Source organism: Asterias rubens, chromosome 10 (genome assembly GCF_902459465.1).
Source record: "Asterias rubens chromosome 10, eAstRub1.3, whole genome shotgun sequence".
NCBI classification, from domain to species: domain Eukaryota; kingdom Metazoa; phylum Echinodermata; class Asteroidea; order Forcipulatida; family Asteriidae; genus Asterias; species Asterias rubens.
In genome coordinates, this window is record NC_047071.1 from 13,340,437 (window position 1) to 13,368,043 (window position 27,607).

At 40.4% G+C, this 27,607-nt stretch overlaps 3 protein-coding genes and 1 long non-coding RNA gene across 4 annotated transcripts; 3 read left to right on the forward strand and 1 right to left on the reverse strand.

Annotated features, from left to right (window-relative positions):
* Window positions 1-818: 818 nt before the first annotated feature.
* LOC117295773 (DNA-directed RNA polymerase III subunit RPC3-like) lies at window positions 819-9,136 on the forward strand. Its single transcript, XM_033778516.1, has 11 exons — window positions 819-1,013; window positions 1,599-1,845; window positions 2,118-2,294; window positions 2,763-2,842; window positions 3,241-3,345; window positions 3,983-4,156; window positions 4,873-4,924; window positions 6,373-6,500; window positions 7,102-7,337; window positions 7,988-8,137; window positions 9,047-9,136. The coding sequence occupies exons 1-11, from the start codon at window positions 867-869 to the stop codon at window positions 9,120-9,122; spliced, it is 1,572 nt and encodes a 523-aa protein (XP_033634407.1). The 5' UTR covers window positions 819-866; the 3' UTR covers window positions 9,123-9,136.
* Window positions 9,137-12,006: 2,870 nt separating this feature from the next.
* LOC117295971 (protein pygopus-like) lies at window positions 12,007-17,428 on the reverse strand. The gene is made up of 4 exons (XM_033778796.1): window positions 17,309-17,428; window positions 15,423-15,642; window positions 14,621-14,724; window positions 12,007-14,006 (listed from the first exon to the last, which is right to left on the reverse strand). Exons 2-4 carry the CDS (start codon window positions 15,463-15,465, stop codon window positions 13,395-13,397), a joined length of 759 nt encoding a protein of 252 aa, XP_033634687.1. The 5' UTR covers window positions 15,466-15,642; window positions 17,309-17,428; the 3' UTR covers window positions 12,007-13,394.
* A 3,108-nt stretch (window positions 17,429-20,536) lies between these two features.
* LOC117295682 lies at window positions 20,537-22,442 on the forward strand. Its single transcript, XM_033778393.1, has one exon. It carries the CDS (start codon window positions 20,537-20,539, stop codon window positions 22,214-22,216), a length of 1,680 nt encoding a protein of 559 aa, XP_033634284.1. The 3' UTR covers window positions 22,217-22,442.
* A 364-nt stretch (window positions 22,443-22,806) lies between these two features.
* Window positions 22,807-26,898, forward strand: LOC117295958. Its single transcript, XR_004519703.1, has 3 exons — window positions 22,807-23,102; window positions 23,889-23,984; window positions 25,523-26,898. It is a non-coding gene; the product is annotated as an uncharacterized LOC117295958 (long non-coding RNA).
* Window positions 26,899-27,607: the final 709 nt, after the last annotated feature.

A 27,607-nucleotide genomic window follows, 5' to 3' on the forward strand; every position in this document is an offset into this window, starting at 1 on the left:
TTATCTACCAATCCAGGCATCACGAGACTCATTCAAATTGTCCTTCTTTATCCGCACCATTCCAACCTGGAACAGGCTCCCGTTGGAAGCAGTGACAGCAATCAGTCAAGGTTTTTCAGGCAGTGGTCCTCTTCCGGCGGTGAGAGACATGCGTCCCACCACCACCCATCAACAGCTTTAAGATGATGAGGATGTTTTTACTCGCACCTTGTAAAATACTGCACTTTCACGGCCACACAACACGAGCACCCCTATACCACACCTTGGACAAGCAGGTAGCTGTCTAGGTGGTTATTCATCAAGCATCAAGCATCAAGGTGTTTTTTAAGCCACAGGGAGGCGCACAATTTTTTGCTGTATGAAACGAATTGCCACTGAGTGCTTTTCAATGGGGAAGGTTTTTTTCCTAAATTGATTAGAGAAAGGGAATCCTTTAAAAATAAATCTGGGTTTTTTTTTTTTTTGAGGATGGCAATTCAATACTACTATACAGGAAAAAAATGCGTTCTGCATGCAGAGTCCCAACAAAACATTATAGCCTTTTCCTGACACATTTTGTTTTTATCTATTTTATTATAATTTATGAATATTTTATTGTGTATTTTATTTTATTTTATTTTATTGCACTACATTAGCTACAAGTCAATAAGAGACACATATCCACAAAATAAAGTAGGCCTACAAATAGTTTGGCTGAAACTACATTATTTTCTTTGAGCAAAGGTGCTCTGCACTACTTTATTTATGCACACTCTCGCGCAGTAATAACATCCTGTAAAATGTGTTGTAAGGCCTAAAACGTAATCGTCAATGCTGTCTGCTAACTCCTGAACTGCTGAAGCGACGGTCAAGATCCAAAGTCAAACATGTCCGTTTGTCAAACCCGTCTGGCCTCTCAGCTGATCGGAGAACATTTTGGTGATATCGTTGAGAAAGTCTGTACCCATCTCATTAGAAATGGACCCAAACCTCTACGTGTTATTGCTCAGGAAACGGGACTTATCAATGATCAGGTATTTTGTATTGTCACGTTATTTTTTATGTGTCAGTCTGTGTGTGGAGTACTATGAGTTAACCGTATATTTCCGACAGTATGGGGACTGCGAGGAAAGTAAGAAAGAAACAAGAAGAAGACAAATCAACTGTAGCCAATTGATTTCATTTTGCTTTTTGCTCTATCCATTTTGGGGTTAAATTTTTCCTTTCTTTATACTTTTTAGTAATGTCTGTTTTGTTCTGTTTACTTTTGGGTTGTACTTTTTGTGCTTTAATTAAAACTTGTCAAACCATGGCATGGAGGTAGAAATACTAATAGAGGTATTTCTTCCTCCATGGTCAAACTAAGCATTTTGTGTTTTTTTTTTTTTTTATGGAATTGGTGCGAATTGGTTTTCAATAAACAGTTAAAAAAAAACATACATGAGATACACTAACATTAAGACACTAATCTCCTGATAAGTTTATAAATATTTGGAAAGGTGCCTGTTCTTTGTACTACCATGGATGTACCATGACTACCAATCCCCCTTTGCAATAAACCCCATAAAATATTAAAATATGAAAATTGAAGAAATGAAAACTTATATGTCTGTGTTCAGGTGCGTAAAGCTCTGTGTGTTCTCATCCAGCACAACATGGTCTCGTTTACTCTACACAAACGAGGCTTCGTGGAATACTCTGCCAGTATTGATCCAGTTCTACTCCTGGTGCGCTATCCCCGCTTCATCCATTGTGCCAAGACATTATACGGAGATGCAGGGGAGTTGATCATCGAGGAGATACTTCAGCATGGTCGGATGATGATGAGTAAAGTGGTCAGACAGGTTACTCAAAGACTCTCAGAGGGTTAGTAACATAATTGCTTCTCTTCACCCAGAGGTATAAAATGGGTACCTGTGAGGGCAGCTAGAGATGGTTCTTGTAATTGATTCATTAGCTTGGTGTGCTGCATATTTGGCAGCACTGGCTGTATATTCCCAAGGGAGCTGAGATGGTTTAAGGAATGATATAAAGTGACCATGGTTAATATTGTTGAAGCCCCCATGAGCGTCACTGACTGACGGACCTGAGTGCTATAAGAAGCCACTGTTATTATTTTTTTGAATTTATTCCCCCAGGAGGACAATCAGTGAGTTCATCTCATGTCGAGACTCAGATGAATGATCTAATCAACACACACTTCCTACAGAGGGTGCCTACCGCTAAGAACGATGATGCCGCTGCAATCATTCCTGAACTACAAATAAGTCAAGAGAACCTCTATAGGATACCAGCAAGCATTGAAATACAGACGGGTAAGAATAAACTTTGGAAATGAGAAACTGTGGCAAAGCAGTTTGATTCACTTCAGCCTAACATAATAAGACACTGAATGGCCACTTCAAGGTAAGGGCTACAATTAACCACAGTCCTGGTGTTGTCAGAGTTTGGGTGCTGTTGGAAAAAGAAGTTCCAACTTCCAACTCATTACCTCAAAGTGAAGTGTTTCTCAAAATGTTTTTTACAATCAAAAGCTGCTATAGGCTTCTAATCAAAAGTTTGTTCTGTCATTTATTTTAAGAGTGATTACCAATCGCCAAACTTTCCCTCCTTTAACCTCCCGATGTTGTGTATTTTTGCCATGTTGTTGTTCTTGATCCATTTTATCTGAAGAATTTCACTCAATCAATTAATCAGTATGTGCAATGACACATTGATAAAATTAATACAAACATATCAAACCAGTGACGTTTACTTCTTTTATTTCTTGCCGTTGTGAGAAGCCAACGTTGCAAAACGGAAAAGGTCAACAGAGCAGGATGACTCCGATAGGACGGCTAAGAGACTGAAAACTGACACAGAGGTAGGAATACAAAAGTGTTGAATAGGGGGCCTATAGAATTTCAGATCACTGGTGCCATTTATTTTCATTCCTGAAGCTATCTCAGCTCCCTTGGCAGTATACAGCCTGTGCTGCCAAATTTATACCCCTGGGTTATAGTAAAACATCTTGCTCAATGACACAAGTGTCATGACCTGGATTCGAACCCGGATTTTCAATATTATAAGGGCAAGGCCATTTTAATTTTGCAAAAGGCTCTTCCATTGTAAAATCTTAAACTCGATGGGAAAATTTTGGAGGGCATCAAGTCCAAGACCAGGGGGAACGGAGGCCATGGCCTCCTTGGCTTAGCCTGTGTGTAACTCCAGGCCTAGTATCCCTTGTTAATTTTGATTTGTCTACAATCTTTTCTCCTCCAGACTGCTGATGATGATGGAATCTTTTGGCGTTTAGACTTCCACAAGTTCCACCAGTACCTTCAAGATCACGAAGTGACCCAAGCCATCAGTCGAAGAATAGATTGGGTAAAAAAAAAACATCAACATGCCTTACTGACTATAATACACTCTCAAAGGGTTTTGATATCTTTTTGTATATAAATGAATTTCTACATGTTACTCACTGTGGTAGACGGGGCTTGAATTTGGGGGAAACCCTTTATCCTCCCACCAAAGGTCATGACCGTCTAGCCACTGGGCTAGCGCGGTGGTCAAGTGGTAATAAGACTCTTGCAATGGTGGTCATAGCTCTAGCGACTCAAAGCTCCTGGGTTTTGAATCCCACCCAAGTAATTTTCCTGTGGATTTTGTTTTCACAGAACTATGGAAAGTACAGAGTATACAGCGCCTGATACGCATTGGTGTAAGGGTGAACAAAAAGTATACGCTTGTGCCAACTGAGAAAAAACAGTGTCATACCAACTAGACCACCGAGATTGCCCACAGAGATATGACACTGCTATAAAAAGTCGTGGGGTCGAATCCCATCCGAGTAATATGCCTGGGATTTTTTTTTCACAGAACTCGGGAAAGTACTGAGTATACAGTGCTAACACACATCAGTGTGTATGGGTAAAATCCTAAATGAATATTCTTTATCCTCGATGCAAATTTAACATTTTTAAAAAGATCAATCTTTTGTCTTATTCTCCTTCATGTACAGAATGCGGCAGAAGTGGTACGTACAATGCTAAGACTGAATGAGTTATCTGATAGTTCAACTGAAGATGTGTCCAAACCGATCTCTCTCAACGATATTATGAGAAGTTTACCCAAAGAGAACCAGATGAAGTTTGGGGTCGTAGAACAGTATCTCAAACTACTCGCAGAAGATCAGGTAAAATAATTTGTTGAAAGCGACATCAGTTAACTCTTTCAGTGCCAAGGACGTCGTACATACAATCTATTTTATGTATTTCAAAAGTGCCATTATTGTACATGTACAACTTGGTTTTATTTGCTCCACAAGTGTCACTCATCGAACATGCCGACCAATTATTACAAGAGGACATTATTACCTCTAGAAATACTATTGACTTATTATTGTGTCTGTTTGTTTGTTTACCAAGGCATTACAAATTAGCACGACACATTTTGTTTGGTGCGAAAGTGGTCCGGCCAACCGAACGCATGCTCTGATGTTGACAGCAGCAGTGTGTGGGTTGGATACCTGGTCATGACACCTTTGTCCCTAAGCAATGCACTTAATCATAATTACTTTGTAAAAGTTGGAAAGGTAGCGCATTCTGCTCTACCAACCAGGCTCCTAGTGGATGACACCCTTATGAACTGTGAAAGGGGTAACCCTGTTTCAGCCCCATGAGTAGGTGGCAACGTGCCCTTTCGCAGTTGACCTGGGTTGACAGCCCTAATCAGTTAATGTGGCCCTCACCGCTCGGTTATGACACGCCACAAATGTACACTTCCTGGTGAAGAATAAAACAGATAAGACACTACTCTTTCCTACAGACATTCAAAAAGACAAAAAGGAGCTAGTTTTGTAATGTTGTTTGTACCATCTCTTATTGTGTCTGTTTGTTTGTTTATTTATAGAACGAAATGATAACAAAGACTGGAGAAATGGGAGGAGGAACATACACCATTGGTATCCTTTAAAGAAATTCGAAGATGGGAATAAATTATAAAGCAAGTGCGTAAACAGGTCTCCTGACGATGACTAAAGCAAGCTAGTCGAAACATTGTGACCAATTAAAGCCATTATACACTTTCGGTACAGAAAAAAAAAAAGTTCACAGATTTACAAATAATTTACAGGGTTAAGAGAAGGTAATGGTGAAAGACTTCTCTTGAAATATTGGTCCATGAAATGCTTTACTTTTCGAGAAAACATTAAAACAATATCAATTCTCGATAGCGAGAAATACGGATTTATTTTAAACACATGTCATGACACGGCGAAACCAAGAGTCGGTTTTCCCGTAATTTTTCGACTCCGATGACCGATTGAGCCTAAATACTCACAGGTTTGTTATTTTATATATAAGTAGTGATACACAAAGTGTGGGACTTGGACATTACTGTTTACCGAAAGTGTATAATGGCTTTAAGAACACACTTTGTGGTATGGCATTAAATAACAATCTTATAAGATATAGTAGATAGTCCCAGCCGATTTTCTACCTCCCGCCTAGGTAGTAGTTTAAAAGCAGGACAGTTCTTTGATAAGTCTCCGAAAAATCCGAACAATCTACTCAGCGGTAGTAGAATATATAGCAACACAGTTCTCTACAGAACTCTACCTGGCAAGTAGACACACACTATGGTGTTACTGCAAACCAAATTGTAAACAGGTCCTTACAAAGAAAGATATAATTATAATAATATTAATGTGCCGCTTCCAAGGTTGTATCATAAACTTGGGTGTGATCCTTGGCTACATGGCAGTTAAAGACACTGTACACGTTTGGTAATTGTCAAAGACAAGTGTTCTCACTTGGTGTATCCCATCATAACCATAAAATAACAAGCCTGTGAAAATTTGGGCTCAATTGGTCATCGAAGTTGCGAGAAAATGATGAAAGAAAAACACCCTTGTTGGACGAATTTGTGTGCTTTCAGATAGGAATAAAAGACTTCTAGCGAGAAGTCTTTTATTATTTTAGTGAGAAGTTACCTCTTTCTCAAAAATTACGTTACTTTAGAAGGGAGACGTTTCCCACAATGTTATATACTATCAACAGCTCTCCAATGCTCGTCAGCAAGTCAGTTTTTAAGTTAATATCTGTTTTGAGTAATTACCAAATGTGTACCTTCCCTTTAGCCGCCAAACAAAGATATTGACAAAATAAGGAGACCGCAAACAGGGCTGGATAGGATCAGTTGGTAGAGCTTTGTCACATTATTCCGGAGGTCATTGGTTCAAGTCACGCTCCTGTTCATGTTTCTTTGCTCAAACCCAAACTGTTCAAAAACTTGCCCAGTCTGTTTCCACTGTGGTTTTTAATTAAGAAATATATTTTAGACAATTGGCCTTATTTCAAAAGCAACGTGTCATTCAAAAGGCAATTTTTTGTGACCTTAAGTTGGTATAAGACTTTCAGCAATCCTGTCGTGCATTAGCAATATCTACCATCGAATCGATTGTACTTGAACGTTTTGGCTCCAAGAGCTCCCGCATATTCAAGACGCTGCTGCTGAAGAAATATCTGGAGCAGAAACAGGTACCGTTGTCATTTTGTTTGTTTATTTCTGGTGATGTGCCTGAACTGTAATAGCTTTCCATGGGGTTCTGTGCTGCATTGCTGTCCGTAGCTCTGCTGTCTCCAGGCTGGTGTCTTTCCTCAAAAGATCTAAGTAGGTCAACTTTGGTCTAGGCCTAGACCACTACCTGCGTCCTTGTTTTGGTTCCCAGTGAATGAGTTTTGATGCAGACTCCTTACTCCTACTACAGTGCCCAGCAAATCTCATTCCTCAATCCCTGATCTTATCACTCAATCTTTGAAAGTCTCCATACAGCTCTACATTTGTCATTTACTGTTCCCAGTTAACATTTAGGACAGCCGTGAGCATACATGTGTAGGTGCCATTCAACTCTTAAGCAAGTTTGGATGTAACAGTCCAGGGGCGGATTTCACAAAAAGTTAAGACTAGTCTTATCTCAAGTTAGGACGAGTCTTACGACTAGCCTTGAGTTTTTAATTTACCTAGGACTAGTCCTAAGCTAGGACTAGTCCTAAGTTAGGCATAGTCCTACCTCTTTGTGAATTCGACCCAGGCATGATACTTGACATGCCTCAACTTTTCACTAATTGCCTCCAACAGGTGGAAGAATTTGCCCTTATTCCTGCCAAAGAAGCCAAGGAGCTACTCTACAAGATGTTCTCAGAGCATTTCGTCTCTATGCAAGAAATCCCCCGCACCCCAGACCATGCGCCGTCTCGTACCTTCTATCTATTCACAGTAGAGATTACTCAACTCAGCAGGATGGTACTGGAACACTGCTACAAATCACTCGCTAACCTCATGAGTAGGAGGGCATTTGAGACAAAGGAAAACAAGTAAGTCCTATCGAAAAAGTTTGAAACAGGTGCGTTTTGCATTAGCACTATGTGTAAATTGCTTTTGAGAAGTGTTGGTGTGTGAGAAGAACACACCACCGGATCTTTTTAGAACCTAATTAAGTCCATCAAAAAAAGATCTGAAAAGGATTTGAAACTTTGAAAGGTGGGAGTATTATCAGGTGAGGTTTGCACTAGCACCATGTGAAAATCTCTCTTGAGCATGTTGAGAAGAGTTGGTTATGAGAAGAAGCAACCACTGGTTCTTTTTAGAACCTAATTAAGTTAATCAAAGTAAAATCTGAAAAGGACCCAGTTGGACCTAGTTGCTCGATCTGGCAAGCACTTGTCGGATGTCCTGCCTAAATTAACTGTGTGTAAAGTTGTCGGCGTAGCGCCCGCCCAATAAGGACATTGCCCTGCCGGACATCGGCTGGGCATCAACCAATTTATTAGAAATTTGTTTACGATGAGGTAACTTGGTGCCCGCCGATTCCCCAAAACGTCCTGACAGCTGCAAGGGTCATGCCAAAAATGCCTAGAATTACGTCGCAAACTACTCATTAACTCATCTCAAGCTAATTGTGACTCGTAGACACTAGCTTCTCTGTTTGTTGTTATTGTTCAACTCAAGATATTTTTCTTTCCAGACGTTTGATTGAGAAGTCACAGCGGGTCGAGGCCATTGCCGCCTCTTTACAAAACCACGGCGCTGACCAAGCTCAGACGGCCGAAGTTGAAGATATGATTACACCATTAGAGAAAAATCAACTGGAGAAATACCGCAATAAAATGTCAAAGTAAGTTCTTCTAATATCTATGTCCAAAAGAAACAACTCAACCTTATTTCTGCCTAGTGTTAGATCTTTTAAATGGGTGTTTATTTGAAAGTCATTGATAGCTCTAAATCCAAGTCAAATCATTTCGTCAGTCGATATTCTGGGCGTGTCGTTGCGGACTGGATATAAGAACACCGGACTGATGCTCTGGTGTTTCTGTTCATCAGCAGAGTGTGGGTTTGAGTCCCGGTCATGACATTTGTGCTCTTGAGCAAGACACTTAGCTATTGTAGCTGCGCCCTTTGAATAGGACGCAAAGCATTAGATCCCTAGTGCTATGTTGTGCTCTACAAAGATCCCAGTGCACTTATCATAAAGAGAAGGGGTTCGCCCTGGTAATCCTGGTTTGAGTAGCTGCATATTGCAACAAAGCACCTTGTAACCCATTACAGAGAAATGTCGTATTAAGCGTGTTATAAATTCAAATTTATTATTATTATTATTATTAAAGTATGCACCTCAACTGACAGCCAACATTATATTTATCAGTTAACCATTTTTACTACTTTGGTAGTCAAATTCCCCTTTTGACCGGGCTTGATTTGGGGGGAAATTCACAAGATGGGAGGAAGAAATTGTTTATCATTGACTACTCTGATTGGCTACCATTTCACTTGACTTTTCATTTTTCAAAAGGTTGGCACAAAGTGAACTGTAGGGGGAACCCACAAGACCGAAGGGCTTGTAGCTCAAGTTTTTTCTGGATCAGAATTTTGTATTCAACACCAGAATACAATTAGAAAACACCACAACAAAACTGCAGAAGACCATTTTAGACACTTTCAAAAATTTCAAGAACAAAATTCTAACGACGACTATTCTGAATGGCCCCTTATAACTATTTTCCTGGACTTTTCCATTTTACAACAGGTTGGCACAGAGTGAACTTCAAGTGGACTGTACCATCTTTACCTTGAGTAACAGCATTCGACTAGCGAGCAGGTGAAGAAGACACCATCCTCATACCGGTTAAAATATTTCAGCTAAAATCTGAATAAGCTTTGAAAACATACAAGCCCTTAAACAGCCTTTGATCGCTCTACCCCGGGCAAATTGGCATACCCCAGGGAAAAGCTACCCCTGCTCTGGAGTAGGGGTAAGCGGTAAAACCCTGGGGTATTCCTGAAACGTCAACTGGGAACCCCCTCAATTAGGGACTTAGGTGGGGACAGGGTGAAAGTGTGGAGGGGTAACTGTGGGGTAAAAACAAACTCCTGGGGCCTCCCCCCCCCCAGGGCTGTATTGTACTAGGGTAAGAGATACAGTGTGAAAAGGATAGTTTATGAAAACTTAACGCAATCATTCATCTTCTCAAGCACATCTTAAAGGCAGTGGACACTATTGGTAATTTCTCAAAATAATTATTAGCATAAAACCTTACTTGGTAACGAGTAATGGAGAGCTGTTGAAAGTATAAAACAATGTGAGAACGGCTCCCTCTGATGAAGTAATATAGTTTTCGAGAAAGAAGTAATTTCCACGAATTTGATTTCAAAACCTCAGATTTTGAGGTTCATGACATCAAGCATCTGAAAGCACACAACTTCGTTATTATCTCGCAACTTTGACGACCAATTGAGGTCAAATTTTCACAGGTTTGTTATTTTATGCATATGTTGAGATACACCAAGTGAGAAGACTGGTCTTTGACAATTACCGATAGTGTCCAGTGTTTTTAAAGCCATTGGACACTTTCGGTACAGAATTTTTTTTAAAGAGATTTACAAATAACTTACAGGGTTTACAGAAGGTAATGGTGAAAGACTTCTCTTGAAATATTATTCCATGAAATGCTTTACTTTTTGAGAAAACATTAAAACAATATCAATTCTCGACATCGAAACAAGGGAAAGTGACGGGGTAATTTTTTAATAATTTGGTGTCAAACAACACAATTTAACTGTGGGTGCATTCGGTTAGCTTCCCCGGGTCGGCCCCCGTCTGCCCCGGTACATTCGAACAGCTTTGACGTCATTCCAGGGGCTCACATGGGTCAGCCCCCAGTGCTCTGCTTGTGGAACGGGTCACTTGGGGCAGGCCCGAGGTGCATGCCGTCACCACAAGAGGGCGAGTGTGACCGTTCAATTAGCTTTTGTCAGGGGCTCACCCGAATGAGCACCGCGGGGTCGACAAGGGAATGTTTGGATTACTAGCTCAGTTGGTAGAGCACTGGACCAGAGGTCGCAGGTTCAAATCCTGCTCTAGTAAGTTTGTATTTGTTGAACCTAGAATTATTTTACATAACCTGCTACAAAGCTGTTCTTCACATTATGTACAGTCTATGTCAATAAAGTAAAATGCTTTTTGATTTAATTAAACGATTGAAGTTGTTTTATTTGTTGTCAAATAATTTGTTCCAAGACCCAATGAATCAGAAGATCTAGTTGGTTTGACACTGCTCTAGAATCCCACCCGAGTATAATATGCCTGTGATTTTTTTTTCACCGAACTCGGGTAAGCACTGAGTCAACAGTGCTAACACACATCAGTGTGTATGGGTAAAACCAAAATTAATATAAGATCAAGTTTGTAGCACATTTCCAGAGTCAAAGTTGTATACACACAATTAATGATAAGAAACAAAAGCGTCACAACCAAAGAAATAGGTTTCTTTGAAACCATGTTAGATAGAGATGTTCAAGGGAAAGTATACTTTGGGTAATTTCTCCAAAAAATACAAACTTGGTGGAGAGCACTGTAGAGCTAATTGCTGTGACAAAACATTGTAAGAAACGACCCCATCTGAAGCATGTAGTTTTAGAGCAAGATATAATTCTGCCAATGCTAAAATTACGCCATATACATGTCCTGTGAATAATCATATAAATGAACACTAAAGTCAACTGCTGCTGTGATTAATTAACATCGTCAAATTAAGTTTATTGAGAATGCAAATAAACATTTACAACCAGTGGATGATACAATTCAAATCATACAAACTACAATCGCTCGCAAAGAAATTAACATCGGCTTTTGACATTATACACCTATTTACAAAACTCAATATATATATAAAAAAACAACTTGAGAAAGGGAAACTATATTCACACTTTGTACTGGAAATAGATGCGCCAAGAGGTTTATAAGTATTCCAAATTAAGTATGCCAAATAAAGTATGCCCCTATTTGTACAGTTCTATACTCCACATGCCAAGCACAACCCATATGCATTTAGCAAAAAGACCAGGGACCAATTTCATAAAGCCTGTACGCATAAAACTTGCTAAGCACAGAACAATCTTGCCTAACAGAAACTGGTTACAAGCCAAAATTCCATGAAGTTTACATTGTTGCAACTGGTGCCTCATTCAATTTTTGCTTAGCAAAGAAATTTGCTCAGCAGTATTTTCAGTTTAAAATTGCGATGACCAGTTCTACTAGGGAGCACCCCACTAAATAAACTCCCATAGCATACATTGCAAAATGCTGAACATTCAAAAATACAAAAGAAAATACTTAAAAGTCTCACAGCTTTTTACAGTAAAGGTGAAATTATCCATTGACTATTGCTCAATTTGATATAGGGAGTCCAAAGGCTTGGCTCTACCTCCAAAATAAAAAACCACACCTGTGTAATTTTTCAAATGGCTGAGCATCAACCTTGAAAAATCAAATTTGCAGTTTTTGAGAAATGAGTATAAAAAAAAACAGATTTATTCTTTATCTCACAAGACTGCAAAACTCAATGTTTTAAAACTGGAAAAGCACATACTATTTTCATGTGACTCCTATGACTGATTGAGCTTAGACATGCAAAACAACTTTTCACAAATTTGATTGTTTGTTTCGGGGCCGAACAAAGAAAAATTGAAAACTTGAACCAACGACCTCCGGATTATTGTACTGGCGCTCTACCAACTGAGCTACATGTATCTAGCCATATGTTGGTAGTCTCCCTATTTTGTTAGTATCTTTGTTTTGGGGTACAACTGTCATGGTAGCCAGGGATCACACCCAAGTTTACGATACAACCTTGGAAGAAGCAGCAAAAAAAACCAGACTACCATGAAAGACAATTCTATTTTCTACAACTTAATAACTCCTCTGAACAACTGCAAGTATTAACCACAAATGGACAGTGATTGATGAGATTTCACATTCTAGAATTATTTGTAAGAACCCTTTCTGACTCTACAAATTCTGAACCATTATCTGAAAACGATTCTCAAACACGGTTCCTATGACAACAATACCAATAGGATTCTGTAGGAACCGTTATCTGAAAACAGTTCTCAAAACCAGATCTTATGACATCAATACCAGTAGGAGTCTGTAGGAACCGTTATCTGAAAACAGTTCTCAAAACCAGTTCTGATGACATTAATACCAATAGGATTCTGTAGGAACCGTTATCTAAAAACAGTTCTCAAAACCAGTTCCGCTGACAACAAGAAGACTCATCGGTTCTGTGGGAACCACTATCTAAAAAAGGTTCTCAAGAGAACCCTTTTTGATATAAACTCAATGGTTCAAATCTTTTTGAGTAACACACAAGACCACAAAGCTTTTAGGTAGCTAACAATTATCTACTGGACCAGAATTATGTGTAGTAAACCAGAATTGATAATTGTCACTGTTGACCAGAAAACAAACATAACTGGTTGTAGTTTAACTAACAGTCATGAAGATTTTAAATGTTTCTTTTACTTATGTTGACCAGATACATGTAGCATTACTGGTTGTGGTTTGACTCTAACCATAATGGAGGATTTTAACAGTCTAACGTATTTATATAATGAATTATTGTCACTGTTGACCATACCAGATAACATAACTGGTAGTGGTTTAACTCTAACCATAATGAGGAGTTTAACGGTTCCTTACTTAGTTATTGTCACTGTTGACCAGATAACATGACTGGTTGTGGTTTTACTCTAACCATAATGAGGAGTTTAACGGTCCCATACTTTAGTTATGTTGACCAGATAACATAACCGGCTGTGGGTTTAAGTCAATCCATAATGAGGAGTTTAACGGTCAGATACTTTAGTTATGTTGACCAGATAACATAACCGGTTGTGGTTTAACTTAAATCATTAACAGGAGTTTAGCGGTCCCATACTTTAGTTATGTTGACCAGATAACATAACCGGTTGTGGGTTTAAGTCAATCCATAATGAGGAGTTTAACGGTCAGATACTTTAGTTATGTTGACCAGATAACATAACCGGTTGTGGTTTAACTTAAATCATTAACAGGAGTTTAGCGGTCCCATACTTTAGTTATGTTGTCCAGATAACATAACCGGTTGTGGTTTAACTCTGACCAAAGGAATCTTCTTCTCCTTAATACAACGATCACATGCCCACTCAGCGAGATACTCTGTGGTGAGTAAGGAATATGCAGCTTCGGTTAAACCAGTACATAGTCGATGAAACCACATATTGCAACCACTTTCACATTGAATAGCATCTTCAGTATCGTGGACTTCCTGGCGACAAAGACCGCACAGAACAAGGGGTGGCCCGTGGGGGTTATTCATATTGAACATGGGATGAGGAGGGGGGCCGTGATGGGGGGGGCCATGAGGGGGGCCGTGAGGGGGGCCATGGGGGGGACCGTTTGGGGGTCCTGGCCCAGGACCCCCTGGCCCAGGACCCCCGTGGTAGTTCCCCGGTGGCATCCCCCGCTGGAAGTTACTATTCATCATTCCAGGGAACTGTGCCGCGTTCACACTGCGGGGGTTCATGCGGCGCGCCATGAATCCCGCGTGGTTTCTGCGCGGGTCAGAATTAGGGTTGTCGTCGAAGGGATTGGTGGCGCTGATGTGACCGGTATGGATGGGCTGGGGAGGGAAGAGACCCTGGGTGACGTCAGAAGCGCTGGCAGCCTGTTAGTTGAGTAAAAAAAAAAAGACATATCGTCAATGTTTTTAAGAAGAGGCAGTTCTTAAAAATATCATACAAAGTTTCAAGTGATGAAACACTACTATTAATAATAATAAACACTTTTTATTTACACAAAATTAAAATGAAGTTTAAAGTGTTTTTGGAAAGTCAAAAAGAGGACAACCAGAACTGACGAAGACAAAAATTACAGAAAATACAAACAGAACCAAAAAATGCATACAATGAATACTATAGTACCTGAAAGGCCCTTAGCCGACATGCTTTGGCAGTGGCTTCCAAAACAGTGAGGGGGTTTTTTGCGAGACAGAATGATGATTTCTAGTAGGGCAATAGTCATGTTTTGTTACAAAACGAATGGGAGACTTTGGAACGCTAGGTGGCAGCAGACCTACCAGGTAAATTTCCATTGTTTACGTAGCTCTGAGCGTGCGCACATTACAGAGAACAATGGATTTACCTGGTAAGTCTGCTGCCACCTAGCGTCTCAAAAGTTAGCATAAAGAAAATTTTGAGTTTTCACAAAGAGATAATTTTTATGACCCATCAGTTTTCTTGAACAAACGATTTCGTTTACAATTCCCTACATTTTACGTACCTGTTTAGCAGCGCCCTTCCTGTGTTTTTTCTTGGGGCTAGAGGGCTCACTAACATTAGAATGTTCACTCTCAGTTTGACTGATTAGATCACTATCTGAAGAAGCTAAGCAAGAAATAAAAAATAAATGTACATTAAAAAATTATAAACAAAACAGTTGTTAAAATACATACGTTATAAAATATCAATAACATTTTTGTCAGAGTCAAAATCATTTATTTGTGGATGAATTAAAGCCATTTGACACTTCCGGTAAACAGTATTGTCCAAAGGCCCACACTTCGTGTATCACAACTTATATATAAAATAACAAACCTGTGAAAATTTAGGCTCAATTGGTCATCGGAGTCGGGAGAAAATAACGGGAAAACCCACCCTTGTTTTCACACGTTTCGCCGTGTCATGACATGTGTTTACAGTAAATCCGTAATTCTCGATATCGAGAATTGATAATCGTTCTAATGTTTTCTCAAAAAGTAAAGCACTTCATGGAATAATATTTCAAGAGAAGTCTCTGACCATTACCTTCTGTAAACCCTGTAAGTTATTTGTAAAGTTGTGATTTTTCTGTTCCGAAAGTGTATAATGGCTTTAAGCGAGTTTCATGAACATGAATATTGAGCCTTGAGGAGAGTTTTTGCTGTGACGATTGCCCTCTGCAAAGTTGCAACACAAATTTACATTTACCTGATAGAAGTGAGTGCCCCTTCCCATATGGAAAAAATTGTTGTGCCCAAAGCGAGTTTCAAGTCTGTAACAGTTATTTTTAAATGTTTTTATCAATTGACTTAACTCTACCTTACCTCTGAATTTCTTACTCTTGGATTTATTTTTGTCTCTTGGCATTAGCAAATAGCAGGATAGAGGGCAGACGCCCGCTGGTTATCTGCGAAGATTGAAGCTTGATTACATATCCTTGAATGACGCAGTGAAGAGCATGATACTAGTAAGTTGTACGAGATGATAATGTCACTTTGTTGATTGATCAGATGCTTCAAAGATGCTTCAAAGCTTCGTTTGTTTCTGAAATCAAAAGAAAAGTGTGGATGAATATCAGCTCGACAGGCATCTACAAGCAGTTTTGTAGCGGCTAGATTGCCCCGGTTTGCGGTGCTGGAAGGGCCTGTCCAAAAGTAACAAATTACGCCCAGCACTCTGACTGACCAAAATACACTGTGCATTCCCCAACACAGATTTCCATGGCCCCATACCATAGCTACACAAGAATAATTTTGCTGAACCGTTTGCCCGGATTCCCAATTGGTGGACTAATTCTAATCAAGAGACCACCACGTCCTACCAGGGCTAGTCTACATAGCTACAACAGTCAACGCTGACCATGCTGACTTTATTATGTGGGATAATTTTCTGCACGTCGCCACCAATTTATCCACCCTTTAACTCCAAAACCACCGATTTTTTTTCTTACCTGAGAAGAAGGATTACCGCATATATACATCCAGAAAAAAAAGAGAGAAAAATAACGTAACAATAACAGTTTGTAAACAATCAATGGTCAAATTTGGGCACAAGTCATGCTAGTTGCGATAACGTAACCCTCCTCCCGACGGCCGCCAGGCCGGAGGGTTACGAGATTGTTTCGAGCGGAAACGGTTGATCTGGTCCAAAACGTACAATTTTGACAGCTAGTCACCAGATTTGCCCCATTTTTACCACTTTCAAAAATCATGACACAAATTCTGAGGGTACGAACTTAATCCGCAATGTCTAATGCAGCCTGCCATAATACTCAAAACACCATTGAGGAAATATTTCGAAGAAAAATGGACAAAAACTTACCAGAACCGGAGCGAAATTCACAGGTTCAAATGTCGAACCTGCGTGGGGCGGAGCTTCGGCTCTACGTGTGTGACGTGTAGTTCAAAAGGTCGTGGCAATATGCGTAGGGTGCATTGTGTAGCCCGGAAACTGTGCACACATGTGCGGTCATCACATGCATATAGGACAATGCACTGTACTGATTGTGAGTGAGTACACCATGTACATGTACATGTACATGTTAATGCACGTGTACTGTTGAACTACACGTCACACACGTAGAGCCGAAGCTCCGCCCCACGCAGGTTCGACAATTGAACCTGTGAATTTCGCTCCGGTTCTGGTAAGTTTTTGTCCATTTTTCTTCGAAATATTTCCTCAATGGTGTTTTGAGTATTATGGCAGGCTGCATTAGACATTGCGGATTAAGTTCGTACCCTCACTCCCCTCAGAATTTGTGTCATGATTTTTGAAAGTGGTAAAAATGGGGCAAATCTGGTGACTAGCTGTCAAAATTGTACGTGTTGGACCAGATCAACCGTTTCCGCTTGAAACAATCTCGTAACCCTCCGGCCTGGCGGCCGTCGGGAGGAGGGTTACATTATCGCAACTAATGTCATGCCAGTGCAAGCAGTGGGCTAGCCTAGCTTTGACTCCTCACTGATAGACGTTCTTACGCCCTACCATGGATGAAGGATTACCTAGAGGGCTAGAGCAGTGGGCCAGTCAGTTTGTTTACAACACCCCCCCCTCGGCCCCGCCTATCCCTTTTTACTATGTGGCTGGCAAGTGACAAGTGTAATTTATTTAGTTTCCCATGATTATTAATATTAAACACACACATCACCAATAATTATTTGTCATAAGTTGTTCCTTATTTTCTTTGTTTAACGTTTTTGTAATAACTCACCTGAGCTTAAAATGAGTCCAGGGGGGAAGGGTGTTCTGCTTTACCTTGGATGGTGATCGGAAGAAAAGAACTGTTAACGTTCACCCACACGGAGAGTTTTGGTTGATTTTTAACTCTTAGACAGCGCCCTCCATTGTCTGCTTTTAACTCCTTTGGCTGGCGAGTGTGTGAAGACGTAGACTTGATTCAGGTCCCGTTCTCGTGCGAGAGGTCCCTAAGCATACCCGCAGTCAATATAAGTGGTCCAGAGAAACAGGTTTGGGGGTAATGCAGAGCAGTTTTCTAGCGATGGTACGGGATTTGAACTTGAGTCAAGTCTAGTGAAGATGTAGCCTTTTAGTCAAGGCGCGCCCGGCACCCAGAGGTGCTGCCCCAGATGTCACGTATCCGCAGCTCGCGCTGTTTTTTCCGCTGCACACGCCTTGAATAAAGGCTAGTGAAGACGGTGCCCGTGTTCGGCACGGTTTTTTTACAATCTTTTGTTGTGAACTTCCTCCATGGTTGAACCATGGTTGATTCAGACAAAAGATATACTCCATGATTGAACAATCTAAAGACATATTTCATGTTACAATCGATCGAATTAGTGTGTCAACGCCGAGGCTGAAGTAAACTAAACTGGCCATCATTCCCCGTCGTCCACGCTCATAAAGAAAGAGGTCTGAGGGGGTGGCAACTTCGATTTTGGGGGTTCGAACTATGCTCGAAGAGCTGTATGTTTATGTGATAGGCGGGGCAGGATGTCAGTCGTTGTAATTCCAAGATTTCATTTGATTTTAATTCCTATGATTTTCCAACGTGGGCTGGTGGAGGAAGATTCAAAAGAGGGCGCTATCAGAAGTAGTTTTTACACAGTTCGCCGTATGGAGGACATAATCTCATGCCACCGACATCCAATCGTTTTGTTCCCCTTTTTGAGGGATTGCCAGAGATCTGTAAAGATTGTAGACCCTTTCTTTTGAGAAACGATCGATAGTAGGCGTACTTTATTTTACCAGTGATGTCTGTGTAGCCATGACACTAAATTAATAGTATGCATGCTTAAAGTCACCTGGAAATATAATTGTTTTTCTTTCAAACATAAGAGTATAATTATGCTTACGAACAATAAAACAATTTTTTTAGTAATTGTTTGCACGATTTATATGTTTAAAAAATATATCAAGTTGTTTGGGGGGCTGACTCCGCCTACCCCTTTTGTGACGTCAATCGAGGCAGACTTTGCCTGCAATGCGTATAGCAAACACACTTGCAAAGTGCATGTACGTCCAAGTCGTGAGTTGGTACGTTTCAAAAAGTATTTTTCTGCATTCAGTAGCAATACACCTGGTCGGCATTGCCGGAAAAAAAAAAAAAAAATCTTTTTTTGAAACGTACAAACTCACGACTTGGTCCGTACATGTACTTTGCAATTGTGTTTACTCTACGCATTACAGGCAAAGTCTGCCTCGATTGACGTCACGAACAGCGCCCTCTCGGGTCGGGGTCTACTCTTAAATTTTGTAAATAACATAAGAACTGATTTTTTAAAACCTTAGTTAACTGTTTATTCACATTCCACTCATCAAAACACATATTAGTGACAAAAGCTTTATTTTGAAAAAATACCACTTCCAGGTGACTTTAAGATCCACAAACGCACGGTCATCACATTATTGCTTCCTTTAATAAACCTTTAATAATTTTTTACTTTAATAAACCCTTCCAGTGGGAGGTCACACTGGATTGTCAAAGACCAGTCTCTCTTTTGGTGTATTCCAACATAATTATGCATTAAATAACACACCTGTGAAAACTTGAACTCAATTGGGCGTCGAAGTTGCGAGATAATAATTGAAGGGGAAAAAACACCCTTGTCGCGCACAGTGCTTTCAGATGCATTGATTTCTTTCGAGACCTCAAAATCAAAGGTCTCGAAATCAAATTCAAATACTTTAGTGAGAAATTACTTCTTTTTTAAAAACTACGCTACTTCAGAGGGAGTTGTTTCTTACAATGCTTTATGCTAACAATTATTTTGATTATTACCAATGCATGCAATGGTGTCCAGTTCTAAGTACTTATTATGTATGCTTGCCCTGGGTTGATTTGTGAGAGTAACATTTTCTTTCAACCACTGTATTGGTGCTACTATACATTGTTTCCAGTAAAAAATGATTGAGAATCAGTTTCTCTGTATGTATAAGGAAGCTTGATTTTTTTCACAATCCGCCCCCCCCCCTTACAAAAAAGGGGGAAGCTCAGGTTCGCCGATTGACCCCATCTGGGGCCATAAAGGTCCCCCCCCCCCCCGGATCTTGGGTGCACCATTCAGTGACCCACACGCCTACAAATACTAAGGGAATCGATGTGTGGTGAAGAGGTTTTCAACTAGTGGTTTAATCCCAACGAGGCCTGGTCCTTGATAATTTTACCGAGACGAAGTCAAAAAACATCAACACTTATGGTCAAAAAGTAAAGTAAATGTAAAAATTATAATTTTCAATGATTTCTTTCAACACAACACCCCTCCAGCTATGAAATGGTAAGGCCCAGTCAAGGCCCTCGGGTAAACAACTCCTTATAAGGGAATGCTGTGCGCGTCGCGGGTATCGCGTGATGTGACACAACTGTCTCGGCCGTTGCTCTCGACCAATAGGAATGAAGAAACTGTCTTATAAGCACAGGTGCAAACTCGCGTGTCACGCCCAAGTTTCAACACTTTTTACTGGTCATAAACAAAGGTTTATACACACCCACGTGACGCGCTCTCCACCAATAGGAATAGCGAAACTGTCTGAGGTATTTATGAATGTCTATTAATGGACCATTACTATAAACTCAAAATGAATAAAGTACATCACTACATACAACATAATGCCACCAAATACAGTCATGGCAATTTTGCAGGGAAACTTCCTGGTACACCGGGGTAGAGCAAGGGTAGGTCATAATACACCACGCTTAAGTAAACGGAAAAAGCAAACCACATTTCCTGTATAGACTTTATAATGAAAAACAAACGCCTATCAAAAAATAAACAATAGGCCCTTAGGTGTTTGTAAATCTTTCATGAACATTTGTAGTCTTCTCGACAACATTGACGTGTTTGTAGTAATTCTGGAAGGAAACCGCTCTACTGTTCCACCGTTCTACTGTAAGCTTCGCTGGCCCCCACGAGCACTCTCCTACGAAGGCCACCGATTCCGTATTTTGTCATAGGCTCCTACTGATTGTAACTTAGCCGACATGTTTAACATTACTGATAAAACTGGGCATGTTGTTGTCCTGCTGTTTCTCGTGTGGATGACACGCCGTCATGTTCAGGCAGAGATAGGTGTGGATACTAGACCAAAGGATGCTGCAGTTCATGAGGGAGAGAATGTAATATTCGAATGTGATCTCAGAAATGTTGATGGTTACACTATCATTTGGGCGTATGATCAGTCTGGCAGTGGGTCCACCTTGACGTATCTTACCCGTGACAGATCTGATTATGAAGGATCTGATCAAGCAAGCTCAGAAGTTATGGAGCGCATATCTATCGTTGGTGACGTGGATGAAGAAGAGTTCTCATTAAGGATTGAGAATGTACAAGAGTCTGATAGTGGGGAGTATTCATGCCGGTATAACCCTGCTGTTGGCGGACACCCCACTACTGCAGGTATGGCCACGCTGGTTGTGCTGGTCCCGCCCACTCTAGACTCGCTAGTATGTAGGGTAGACACGCATACGGGCACTGGCAATGCAGTTGGTGACAGGGTGGATCTTTTTTGTTCAACATCAGGAGGGAATCCACTCCCTAATATCACCATAACCAAGGAGGAAGAGATAATTGCAGATGGCAGTCAAATCAAGTCCGTTACCCATCCGTACACGCTAATTGCTGAAGATAATGGAGTGACATTCACTTGTACAATGTCAACACCTGCCCTTGATGTACCGCGTACCTGCTCTGTTATGCCGCTCGTGATATTACCCACTGTTACTATTAGCCCACTGTCATCTACTGTGGTAGAGGAGGGGGCTAGCATTACGCTCGACTGTAACGCTGGGGGCGTACCTAGTGTTATCGTCACTTGGGAAGTCTATACAACTGATCCTCGAGAGGCTCTGGCATTGGATACATATTCGCTATCCAATGAGGGCCACACCCTGTATATGCAAGCCATGGAGACTATTGTAGCGTATTGTGTTGCCAGTGTGCCGTCTGGACTGTCCAGTAATTCCACGGTGAGAATTGACGTCACGCCTCGAGAGGAGACTAACACTGAGGAGATCAACACACGGGCGTGGACCATGAACCCCAAACAGCCGTCTTCTTCCTCCTTACACGTCACGATTATCATTGTCGTAGCCGGTGTCCTGGTCGTGGGTTTCATCATTTTGATTCTGCTGATCAAACGGCAACAAAAAAAGAAAAGAAAGTCAATGATTCCCATTGACCCTAAAGTTGGATACAAAATGCGCGAGATTGAGGATGACGAGGCAGGAAGACGGAACGGAACGAAATCCAACGATGAAGAAATCGGTGGCCGAGACGCAGGAAATGTCATCCCGGAGAAATTCCCGCACGTCCCCGCAGGAGGAAGTGCTACCAGACTCGACGGACCCGAAACTGAGAAGGGCAGACCATCGCCATCATCCACGCCGCGTGGTGGCGCTGTGGATTCACCTCAAGACATGTCAGTCATCTACGCTCAACCCCAGAAGAAACCCAAACACCCAAAACATCTCGAAGTTGGATCACATGAGAACATGTATAGCACTGTTGCTGATGGGGAGGAGGAACCAGTAGCAAGCGACTCGGGGCTACTCTATGCTGATCTTGACTTGGATAAACACGGCGGTTCTGATAAAGAAAATGAGACACAACCAGAGGGAATCCATTCAAATGAACAAACTGTTTACGCATCGATTCGTACTTAAATACGGCACAACGTCGCGAGGGACTATGAAAGTCCATAAAGTAATAACAGTTTTGACTTGGCTAGACCTTAGAGCCTTGTCATACTGGCGGCAACATTTACAGGCAACTTGGAGGCCCAATTGCAGTGCGTGCGACATGTTGGACCACTTGTAACACATGGGTCATTTTTCGAACAATTTCTTACGATATCAAGTGGACAGACGTGTCCCAGTGAATTGTGTGTGTCTCCCCCCCCCCCCCCCCCCCCCCCATTAACATGGGCTCTAGGAGGATGATTCAAAAGAGGGCGTTATCATCTCAGAAGAAATTTGTACACATCTCCGGGGGACAGAAGTTTCTGCCGGCCACAGCAGAACTGGTTGCCTGTTAATTGGCTTGAGTGACATAACCTTTTTGAATACCCGCGCGTTTTTAAGTGGCTCAATGCCGGGGGGGGGGAGGGGGGGTGAAGCCAAGTCACGTTTCAAAAGGGACTACTCTTTTGATTCATGGCCACGCATCAAACTACTCGTAGACACTATTGGTGATACTCAGAGCGTTTTCGAATCGAAGGCTCAGGCTCAGGCTTGGGCTTCAGACTGATGCAGCCATTTTGAAGCCGCGTACGAATCGGAGGCTCCGGATCGGGCTTCGAATTTGAGGCTTCGATTTTGGCTGAAAACAGCGCCAGGCGAAGCCTCCTCAAGAGGTGGCTTCGCCAGGCTTCATGACGTCAGATTCGGGATGATAAATCTTTTTCTTGCGGCAGCCATTAAAATCCTCGGTTACCGTTCAATAAAATTGACAAATTTGGCTCTTTTGATTGTGTTTTACTATTAATAACAACAGTCTTCACCTGATATATCACCCATGAGAAGGCGAACAATTTGCATCAATGATATTAAGGTAAGTTTTGATATATAATGTAATTTTTTATGATAATTTACTTCGCGTTAAAAATGACGTGTGCCCATAAACTTAGTGCTGCATCTAATTCGTGAAAATTGTCTTTTGGTTTTATTCTCAACATTTACTGATGAAGATAAGCTACATTCGGGAATTATTTGACAGGATAATATTTGTGAAAGTAGGGCCTGTCTTCTTAACTTGGTTATGGTTGATTTTTCGTTGGCAGAAAATTAAAATTCCTTGTCTGCTGATTAAAAACGACAGTTGTTTATTATTTTTTATAATCCCAAGGCCGAGAGCTGGATAGTGATATTATTAGTTATAAATCTTGTGGTTTCGTTTAAGCTGAACCAATTACATTGAACACTCTTGTTACTTATGAATAATATTTCGCTTTGTTCCTTTTTTTCAAGAATGTTTTTGTTGTAGGCCTACTTTTTTAATAATAATATTTCATATTGTTTACTTCTGACTGATGATGTACCGGGTAGTAACTTATTTGAGTTTTCTGAAGGGAAATACATTTCTTGGCAACTAAAAAAAAAGGTTACATGATTACATAAATTTAAATATTAGCCATGAATGAATGAATGATGATACATGTACACCTGCATCAACTTATCAAGCAGAGGCTATATGGGTTAGGTGTTGAGATGGGGGGGGGGGGGGACTTTGCTAGAAAAACACCTTTTGCTTGTGGATTAAGGATTCCAACTTTTTTGTAGAAGAGGACTGGCATTCATCAACATTCTTACTTGTATTAACTTTCATTGTACAATGTAGAGTTGGAAGAGTGACTTTGGTGTGAGGAAAACCACCCGGCCTAGGTTCAAGTCTATAGGGGCAAAAGGATACTTGAACACTGCCCATATCTGTCAGGTACGGTATGAATCACAAAATTGGTTTTTACCCATATACACCAATGTGTGTTATATAAGCACTGTATACTCAGTACTTACCTGAGTTTTGTGAAAACAAAAATCACAGGCAAATTACTCAGGTGGGATTCGAACCCACAACCTTTGCAATTCTAGAGCAGTTTCATGCTAAACTAGACCACCGAGTTTGCCCAGTAGCTGAGGCAGTTTGAATCCTAAATTTTAGCAGCCGGAACTGCAAATGATATTAAAATTGCACCAGGTTACGAGTATTCAGTTTGGTTTTTACTCCGGTAAGTATTGAGTATATAGTGCAATTACCACATCGGTGTTTATGGGTTAAAACCAAAATGAATACTATAAATATCAAGGCTGTGGTATTATTCACTCAGAAAAAGACGACGGTCTAAACCCACCCGTATACACTGTGCGTAGTGTGTAATCACACCGCACGACCCACCCGTATACACTGTCACATTGCTGAAGTAATCCGCACTCGTACCACTAACCGCATGCGGAGGCTGTGTACGGGGGCGTCGTGTCGTGCGATGTGCCGGATGTGGTTAATTTTACGCTCAGTGTACAATGTATACGGTAGTTGCGTTTTTTCGGAGTGACAATTTGACTGCCTTAGCAAGGCTTAGCAAGGCTAACCCGACATCCTTTTGAGATGTTTCCGATAATCAGTGGTGATCTGGAGTTCGAGAGACTTCCAAGTCAATCCCCTCTTGAATGTTAACCTTTGTTTTTTATATCTAAGGGGGGGGGTAATAGAAAGAAAACTCTCTAAACCAACATTAAATCCCAAGAGCTAAAAATCAATTTTGTTTAGATACATTGTACAATGATCACCCAAATGGTATGATAATGCTATAATTTTGCAATTTATAATGTTGAGGGCTGCGTTGATTATTTGATCATACATGTACTCAAGCATTGATTATTTGATTTTATATAACACCCAAGCCGATCCTTGCCATTTGATTGGAGGATTGTCCGTCACGTGGTAGCAAATAAAAGTACCATTGCACGCTGAGTCACTCACCGTGCTTTTTCGTTCCATCCGAAAAGTACCATTGCACGCTGCCAGCGTGCAATGGTACTTTTCGGATGGAACGAAAAAGCTGAGTAAAAACATCACTGCGTGCGCGTGTTTGTAACGCAGCAGTGTTACTGCGAGGAATAATATTAGTAAAATTACTAATACTAGCATTCGGATTCTACAATTAAAAATTGTAGGCCTACGCTTTGTTTGTTTTGAAAGTTGTATCTTTCAATCAAAATGACAAAGATCTACTTGGTTGTTATATAAAACAAATAATGAATGTTTTTCATTCGTGCAATGGTGCGAATATGTTCGTTCGTTGAAAGCTGGAATGTTCCATTCAACTCGGCTCCGCCTCGTTGAATAGAACATTCCATCTTTCAACTCATGAACATATTCGCACCATTGCACTCATAAACATTCATTATGTGTATAATACTCAAGCATTGACTATTTGATCATACTCATAAGATTGTATCTTCTTCTCATTTCAGTTACAAGGATCTGCAGAAAAGCATCAATGTGAGAAGCGTAACATGTGCTAGCCAGTTCCGCATCAAAGCGAAAGACCTGTTAGTTCATTTCAGAACAATATAAGATGTCACCAGTAGGCCTGGGCAACAAGTGAAGTTTACTACTCATCTAGTGTCAAAAACATTGTAGTCACGACTTTGACACTAGTTGTGACTATTTTAAACTCCTAAGATACATTGCGGCAAGTTGTTTGCCGCAGGCCCAATCAAGTAAAATTTGTGCTAAAAGGATTGAAGTTGTAGGGAATAGGCAAGAGCGACACAATGGGAGACTTTCCAACGCTAGGTGGCAGCAGACTTACCGGGTAAACTTCCATTGTTTACGTAGTTATGAGCTTGCACATAATTCTGCGAACATGGCTTTACCCGGTAAGTCTGCTGCCACCTATCGTCCTAGAAAGTTTCCTAGTCGTGACTGTTTTTTAGTAGTCATGGTAGCACGTCGAGTAATGTGAGTAGTTGAAAAATGGTATTTGTAACTCGACAAGGCAATCAATAGTCTCCACTTCGACACTTGTCTGTCACACTAGTCGCTCAGGCTTAGTCATCAGTAGAGGAAATATCACTGGTGATTAAGCAGAAGAAACTTCACCTGTGTCGATAAAGATATAAAGCTCAATTCTAACTCTGTAAAGTAACATAAAGCAAACTGACCTGTCCTTATTTGCAATTTTTTGCTAGCAATTATTCTACAGCTGAAAAATACAATTAGAAAAAACTTGACAATTCCGAAATACTAACCTAACAGTTGACGAAATAATTATGTTTCTTGACTTTAAAGTGGAGATCATCATAATTGCAATGAACTTAAAAGTTGTTAAGTAACCTAACATTTTCCCAGCCTCATGGGAGAACACAAACAATCATTTATTAGCACCGTCTTTGTAATCTTAAAAAAAGTTATTTAAACAATCAATTGCTGTAAATTGATACTTCTTTTGTTTAAAAGTAACTCAATTTATGATAAAATAAAGTTTTCATTGTTGTGCAGTATAGCTTGTATGCAGTTTTTACTTGATAGTCAGAGTAATGTTATTTTTATTCTAAAAGAATACTATAGTTTTCAAATAACAGAACATACCTTTCGAAATTTCCCTGCTTTCCAGTTTCAATGCAAGGCATGTTGTTGACATATATTACAACAAAATAAAGCTATGTTTTCAGAACATTTTTGGTCCGTTTCGTTGTTGATGAAAACAACCATCATTTGTTGGCTTTCACTAAAATAAGTCATTTTACAATCAAGTGAAGCTAAAAAGTGGGCTGCTCTAAGTTATTGAGGTATTTTTACAATATTAAACCATCAGAAAGCAAATATGCGTTTGTTACAATACAAATGGTATGATTATGTGTTTTGTGGTGGTGTTATTTTTTGTTTTGTTATACAATCATTAAATAAATGCCTCGCACACAAAAAGCAGACGACGCACGTTTGTTCTCGTGCATTATTATTTCCCCCATGAAGCCTAATCCCGCCGTGAAGCCGAAGTGTTCGAAACAATTTCGTCGCCATGTTGTTTATTGTGAAGCCTGAGTCTCACTGAGCCGGAGCCTGAAAATCCCAAGCCTCAAGCCTCAAGCCTGAGCCTTCGATTCGAAAACGCTCTCAGACTAATTGTTAGCATAAAAACTTACTTTCTGAAGTGACGTAGATTTTGAGAAAGGGGCTATTTCTTTCTTGAAATGAAAAAGCTTCAGGTTTGACGTCTTTTTATATTTTTTTATGCATCTGAAAGCACAAAACTGTGTGTGTTTTTTCTTTCACAATTCTTTTGCATCTTCGACGACCAATAGGCCCCCTATGAGTCAAAGTTTGGACAGATTTACTTATTTTACCCTAAAAAGGGAAGAAATGTGCCTTCTAATATCAATATTATAAGTGTTGGCATTTACAATGACCGATTTAAACATGCTATGTCACATTTTTGGCCGATTTGACCCCAAAATTTTGATTTAAAATTCAATAGGTATTTAGATGGGGGTCGAGAAAGTTACAAGCTTTCATTTGAGCCATTGCTCGAAAAAGTCCGCCAATTATTAGTAGCA

Bases quoted from the DNA above. Each gene is read 5' to 3' on its own strand.
- LOC117295773 (XM_033778516.1), top strand. From the start codon at position 867: ATGTCCGTTTGTCAAACCCGTCTGGCCTCTCAGCTGATCGGAGAACAT. The intron at 4,157-4,872 runs GTAAAATAATTT...GTTTATTTATAG, and splicing joins AACTACTCGCAGAAGATCAG to AACGAAATGATAACAAAGAC. The intron at 4,925-6,372 runs GTATCCTTTAAA...AGTTGGTATAAG, and splicing joins AGGAGGAACATACACCATTG to ACTTTCAGCAATCCTGTCGT.
- LOC117295971 (XM_033778796.1), bottom strand. From the start codon at position 15,465: ATGCCAAGAGACAAAAATAAATCCAAGAGTAAGAAATTCAGAG. The intron at 14,725-15,422 runs GTAAGGTAGAGT...TTTCTTGCTTAG, and splicing joins CAAGAGTAAGAAATTCAGAG to CTTCTTCAGATAGTGATCTA. The intron at 14,007-14,620 runs GTACGTAAAATG...CTCAACTAACAG, and splicing joins GGAAGGGCGCTGCTAAACAG to GCTGCCAGCGCTTCTGACGT.
- LOC117295682 (XM_033778393.1), top strand. From the start codon at position 20,537: ATGTTTAACATTACTGATAAAACTGGGCATGTTGTTGTCCTGCTGTTT.